This window comes from Vigna unguiculata, chromosome 4, assembly GCF_037176805.1.
Source record: "Vigna unguiculata cultivar grain cowpea cultivar isolate G323 ecotype 2 chromosome 4, ASM3717680v1, whole genome shotgun sequence".
Taxonomy (NCBI): domain Eukaryota; kingdom Viridiplantae; phylum Streptophyta; class Magnoliopsida; order Fabales; family Fabaceae; genus Vigna; species Vigna unguiculata.
Window position 1 is genome coordinate 19,524,343 of NC_140795.1, and position 6,946 is coordinate 19,531,288.

The 6,946-nt window shown below is 34.3% G+C and overlaps 1 protein-coding gene across 1 annotated transcript; it reads right to left on the bottom strand.

Moving 5' to 3' along the window:
- Positions 1-746: 746 nt before the first annotated feature.
- LOC114181705 (ribulose bisphosphate carboxylase small subunit, chloroplastic 1-like) lies at positions 747-1,770 on the bottom strand. The gene is made up of 3 exons (XM_028068234.2): positions 1,469-1,770; positions 1,251-1,385; positions 747-1,163 (listed from the first exon to the last, which is right to left on the bottom strand). Exons 1-3 carry the CDS (start codon positions 1,643-1,645, stop codon positions 933-935), a joined length of 543 nt encoding a protein of 180 aa, XP_027924035.1. The 5' UTR covers positions 1,646-1,770; the 3' UTR covers positions 747-932.
- Positions 1,771-6,946: the final 5,176 nt, after the last annotated feature.

Sequence of the window (6,946 nt, forward strand, 5' to 3'; positions counted from 1 at the left end):
TAGTATTTTTTTTTATCTAATTTATCTCAGTTTGTAAAAGAAAAACTCTATTAAATTATTATTTTCCACAAAAATATGACCTTTTTTTTTACGTTTTCGAAATTATAGCTTAAAATGGTTTAGTGGCACAAACTAGAGTTTCTGAAACCAACACAATTTTGAACTACGTAGCTCTTTCTTTTCACTTGATTAAACGGTTTGTTGAAAAATATCAGTGGTTGCTGCTAAGCATGAAGCAGAAATGAGGCTCAGAATTTAATGGACACGAAGTCCACCTTTTTATTGTTTGTCATTTTAAGGGTACATAGAGAGTTACTGTATATTGACCATTCAAAAGAGTTGAAACTAGACAATGTAGAATAAAGGTGACTTTTTTAACACCAATAATGTATAACAAAAGTTAGTGGATTATCAGCAGAACGTTGTAGGAGGGTTTGGAATATCTTAAGAACATTCATACATTAGATGCGTAAGAACTTTAAGGCCAAACTCAACTGTGCTGTGTAAATGAAGAACACAGCATGAGTAACTTTGTTAACATTCATTTACCGACTCAATTAATTTCACTTTATTAAAGATTAGTTTCAATCCAAAGAGGGAAATGCATGTTTAATGGGTTCTTGAAGTTATTTAATGACAAACAACAGAATTGCAGCAACTTATTCATTAATTCTCATCCATTCATTTCTGAAATCAGAAGTCAAAAATATAGGATGTTGAATCTGGAAAAGCAATAGCAAACAGAATTGGTTCAATCCCCAGGCAAGTTTGTCAATTCATTAAATATACCAAATATATCTCCATACCTCAAGATTAAGCTCTAGCTTTCCACAGAAGATACTCCGGACAACAAAAAGAGAAAACGAAATGGAAATATGGTTTAAATACAAACAAAGAAGCAAAGTAGTGGGGGGGTTACAAATGTAGCAGACTTAGAAGCCAGGGGCCTTGTAGGCAATGAAACTGATGCACTGGACTTGACGAACGTTGTCGAATCCAATGATACGGACGAAGCCGTTGGGGTGAGCAGTCCTGGCCTCTACAACCTCCTGCAAGACCTGAGTAGCATCAGTGCACCCAAACATAGGCAGCTTCCACATGGTCCAGTACCTTCCATCATAGTATCCAGGTGACCTGTTTTGCTCACGGTATGGGAATGGGTCCTATAAACCAAAAACATCAAATCAATCATCAAAATTTAATAACAATCAATCATCAAATTCAACAAAAAGGGCTTCCAACAAATTCACCTGCAATGTAAATTCCAAGCAAGGGATCCATCCATTCCTAAGAAGGTAATCTATCTCCTTAAGCAGTTGTTCTTCAGTCAGGTCTGGAAGGTACGACAGAGTCTCGAACTTCTTCTTCCCAGTTGTTGGCCACACCTACTCATTTCCATCATAATTTCATTAACCTTTTCTACCCATAATTTATCCATCTAACTTCTAATTCCAGTTTTCTTAATTACCTGCATGCATTGCACTCTTCCACCGTTGTTTGCAACCGAAGTAATGTCATTGTTCGTCTTCCTCGTTGGGAACCCACCCAAGGACTTCAGGCCAGTGAACGGAGCCACCATGCCGGCACCGGCACCAGCACGGTTAACGGTCGTAACAGCTGGGGAGGAGATCATTGAGGAAGCCATTTTCCTTCCTTCTTACTTCTGAATCACTTGTTGTTCTGCTGCTAGATGGCCAAGCTTCTTCTCCTTCTTCCTTTATATAATACTGTGATTTCTTCACTACTCATCCAATGGTGTCAAATCCAAGGGACTGCTTCCTCACATCTTACAACCGTTGGATTCTATAAATGATGACATTACAGCATATCGTCCACACGAGTAAGGAAAATATTTGAATGGTAGCCTTATCGTTAGGTACCATGTGGAAGTGACACGTGGAAGAGGCTCCATTATCTTATCTCTTCCTTGGAAGAACGTAAATGTGTGATGCTGGTGGAGTTGATATTATTTTTGAGTGAATGGTTTGTACTACTGTGCCTTCCTTCCATTTTACCTTACATATTGTGTGACCACAATTTCTCATGCATGTTTTATTTTATTACTCGAGCATGTAAGAGAATACCCTTTGTCTCGTCCCTTTGTTGCAGTAATGTTTTATATTTTAAAGGTAAATGTGTATTGAAAAAATAAAAATCAAGAGAACCACCAAATCAACTGACATCTTTGTCCCTTTTGTTGGGTAGCTGAAAAACTTGCTTAAGTCTTCATCTTGGAGTCGTTTTAGTATTGCTCAAAATGTTCATTACAGTACTTTTTGTTATGTTAAGATATGTTTGAAAGTAACACTAGATAAGTAGATAAAGCAAAATGTGTATATGGTATAGAAGGGTTGGTAGATGATGGGCTTATCATGCTTGGTTGATTAATGGCCAAGCATACACCTCAAAGATATAATTTGGTCATAACTAAATCAATGCACTCAAACTTTATACCTTAAAAGTGCATTGTAAGATAACAGCAATGAAGCACAAATCAAAAGTCAAGTATTACATGAGAAGTTCAAAAGATTTGATCCTCATAATTTAATCAGGCAAAATATGAGAAGATTAATTCTCTGCCAATAAAACAACTGCGAATTTTCGGTGTCGAAGTTTATCAGTATTGACTGAAGAACTGATATAGTGTTTTAGATGAAATTGGTTAATGGTTGAGAATTTCACATCTGGAGTGGTAAAATTCTTAGTTTGTTGTAGAGTTCTGTTTACAAGATGTTAGTTCCAGTGAATTTTTCGAAGAAACTTGGTTTATTTATTCTTGAAAAGAGCATGTTTCTCGACCTTTCTTCGGAACACAACTTTGTCTTATTGTATGGATTTTTCTCATACGTAGTCTCCGCCAAATGGAAACAAATATCTACATGATTTCACTACCCTTGCAACTCAGTTAAGATAAATGATATGCCGAAAATATCAGTAGGATAGCACTTTCCAATTTACTAACAGAAACCTTATATGAATCCTTCATTTTTGGACAACCAAATTTCATCTCCTTTATCCATTCTATCTCATTTCAAATCATGTACCAAAGCACTCTCTCTTCTTTTCAACGCCACATCTCAGTCCACTGAATTCCTTATTCAAGAAAAACCAATGAAATTCAGTAATGGAACTAGCACATGAGCTTTCCACTATATGTAATGAAGGAAATTGTAGATATCTTTTCGCTCTACCTTTTCACTACAATTTCTAAATTAAACTTCTTACGTCACTGAATCATCTCTAGCTTCTAACACAATATTTTCCTTTATTACTAATCAGCATGGCTCGGAAGCCTTAAAAAGAGAAAACATTCTCAAATGGGTAAGAAACTCAACTCAAATTCTTTGTTGATGAAAGCAACAACGACAATTATCTTGTTTTTATACTAGTAGGTAATTTTGTCAAAAAGCAATTAAACAGGGTATAGCAAATGCAAAAATGGAAGTCTCCTACTTTGGAAGTTTGGAGACTTTGCTTGTCACGTATAGTCAATTTTGAGGCCTAATTCTACATCTTCACTATATTGTTGACTATCAACCGAAAGAATCCAAGTCTAGTTGCCTAAGGGATAAGATCTCACTACTTTAAATTCTTCTCAACAAAATTCAAAGTAGATTTTCTAATATCTTTTCACTTTGCCCATCTATTTGTGGATATACACTATTAGGTGGTAACTTAGTTCTTATCTTTCTACATATAGTCTTCCAAAAATGGCTCTAAAATTTTACTTTTGAATCAAAAGTAATGATATTTTCAATTCCATGCAAACAAAGTATCTTTTTAAAGTATATGTATGCAATTTAAATAACATCATTAATATTTTGGCATAGAATAAAATGAACTATCTTTGAAAATCTATCTATGAAAACCATATAAAATCTTTTTGTTGATAAGTTGTTGTATTCAAGAACAAAGTTCGTGCTAACATATTTCCAAGATGCACATGTAACTGGTAGATTCAAGTATACAACTCTAAAATTTGTTCTGTGGTTGTAGCCAAGGGACAAATTTGCATCTCTGAATATGTTGGTTAACATTTCTCACTTTAGCCAATAGAAATTTTCTTCGATTAAGGCTGCAATTTTCTTACTTAAAGTGGCCTGATGATACCCCAACATGAATGCATGAATGAGGAAATGAGTAAGAGTACATCATTCAGAATAATCGTTGGATGAAGGAAGCAAGCAATGGACACAATTCAAGTAAAATTGAAGCCTAAGAAGGAGTTACAATTCTCGACCAAAGGAAGACCTAAGAGAGGCATGGAAAACATGTTCACATTGAGCAAAGAAAAGAATGTGCAAGCATGGATATCACCTCTTCAAGATTCTCCACAAAAAGGAACATTCTAGGCTTCATTTTAAAGTTTTGAAATTCAAAGCTTCCCACCTTTTTCTTCATTCAAAGCTTCCTCTTCCATTGAAATGGTTTTACAAAACACATACTGTTTTTGTAGACCAAACTACTTTGAGGAATACATATATAGTATACAAGATTTCTCCACTATACTAAGGGATTCTTTTGCTGCTACGTTGAAAATTCATTATTAATGACCAATTTTAGTGACCATTAATAATTAGTCACTATAATGACCAATTTATATACCAATTTATAAACTAAAAATTATTGAATAGTTTCAAAATTGGTAACTAAAATAGTTTCTATTATGAATTAGTCTCTAAATTGGTCTCTAACATTAGCTAGCTAGGTTTTGGCTACCAAAAGAATTGATCTCTAAATTAGTCTCTAATTAGGAGATTGGTTTCTAAATTGGTCTCTAAATATATTTTTTGGTCATAAAATTTGTCACTATTTGATAGTTTTCTTGTAATGTGTCTAATGTTGAAGAACGTCTAGAACACCTACTACTTCATCTGATCATGTGTGCTAATATGGTCATTGTTGGTGAAAACCAAACATCCACAAAAAGAGAAAAGGTAAGTTAAATTTGAAAGAACAACCATAAAACAATACAATTCTTCAAACAATATATAGCTTCCTAATACAAACATACATATCACCACACATACAAGTGATGACTTGGGCCCAACCATGCCCTCTTGTAAATAAAAGTTATCCAAGGAGTAAGAGCTTGGATTAAGAGCTTAGTTGACAATAGAGTATAAAATTAGAATTTTGGGCCATGTAATTAGGCCATGCTTAACATAATTAAGTTGCACCTTAAGAATTGGATCAAGAAAAATCATCTAGCATTTAAATTGGTTTCAATTGATCCAATTCAAATGCTAGGCTAAGAAGCACATTCTAGAACACTACACATTTAACATTACTCCACAACTTGCACTTAAGAGTCAACTTGCTAGAAGCTTCCCTTAGGAACCTCCTCTAGCCTCCCTCCTCTAAGATTGACCCAAACCCCTTAGAGTTTCACCTTAACCAATCAATGCCACCACCACCGAAACACCTTTGCTGCAACTTTTCTTCTGTTGAACGTCCATTGAGACTCCTTCTTCCAGTTATGTCACACCAAGAGGCTCATCAACAAGCCATCAAGCACACATAAATCTACTCATTCCAAGCATCTATTTCATGCATATGAGACCAATTTCTGAAAGTTTAAGAAAAATTGAATGAGGCACAACCTTACCCATGGTTTTGTTAAACCAAGGACAAATTTAGAGAGTAACAACTTTAACCATGGTTTAATCCAACCAAAATTGAGAGAGCCACCAACCCAATTCCTCATGAAACAGTAACCCTCCATGTGAATGACCAAGCTCCAATCTTGTTTCATATTGCAAGCCTTGCCATAAGAAACTCCTTCAACTCTCACCACATAACTACCTTTCTCTATTGTATAATGGTAAATACTAGAGTCAAGATAATGCTATCCAAATCCTATTCAATAGTTCCTTTCACCACTACACTTATAATCATTTTGCCCTAGAATATTATCTCGTGCAGCCGCGCAATGCAAAATCCTTGCATTCACACCAAAAGTAGATATAATATCATCCCATATTCTAAAATGTCTCAAACATATATATGCTACATATATACATACACGCACACACAAACACACACACACACACACACACACACACACATATATATATATATATATATATATATATATATATATATGTATACATCAATGGGGCGGGTAGGGTACGGGTAGTAGCTCCCTCGTACCCTACCTGCTTGATAAATATTCGCCCTGTATCCGTACCCATATCTGTCGGGTATCCGTTATGCGGGTACCCACCTATTTTTTTCATATCCGCGGGTATCCACGGGTACCCGCGGATATTTACAAAATTATTTAAAAAATAAATATTTAATCATAAATTCAAATAAAACGAAATAAAATACATCTGTGTCATAAATTTTAAATAATATTCAAATAAACTAAAGTTGATACAAGTCCAAATAATTATAAAAGTAATTATAAAATGACGTTCAACACAATGAAAATTTTTTAATTAGTGTTTTTATCAAAAAGTCCATTTTCTCCAATTGATTCCTAAAAAATAAACAAAATAAACAAATAATAAACCTCAATTGCCACGTGTCAAGTATTCTTATTTTGATTCCATCATTTGACAACAAGCATACCATAAACGTCATTGTCTATATATGATTTGATGTATATGCCCAATTTCAAATAAAGGAAAGAGAAGAATGTCAAGGGATGTAATTAGAAGAAGACAACATACCAATACTTAAAGTTTGAAGAATGAAGATAGAAGACAAGATGTGCAACTTAAAAAAAATTAAGCCAACTAATATATATATATATATATATATATATATATATATATATAGATATTTGTGTGTGAGGGTACTTTTGTTAATTAAAGTTTAACGAGTACGAGTATTCACGGGTACGGATACTATGATACTCGTACACGCCCCGCTACTATGCGGGTATCAAAAATACCCGTACCCGCGAGTAGCGGGTATCCATTTTTAATATTTATTTCCT

Bases quoted from the DNA above. Each gene is read 5' to 3' on its own strand.
- LOC114181705 (XM_028068234.2), bottom strand. From the start codon at position 1,645: ATGGCTTCCTCAATGATCTCCTCCCCAGCTGTTACGACCGTTAACCGT. The intron at 1,386-1,468 runs GTAATTAAGAAA...GGAAATGAGTAG, and splicing joins GAAGAGTGCAATGCATGCAG to GTGTGGCCAACAACTGGGAA. The intron at 1,164-1,250 runs GTGAATTTGTTG...TTTGGTTTATAG, and splicing joins GCTTGGAATTTACATTGCAG to GACCCATTCCCATACCGTGA.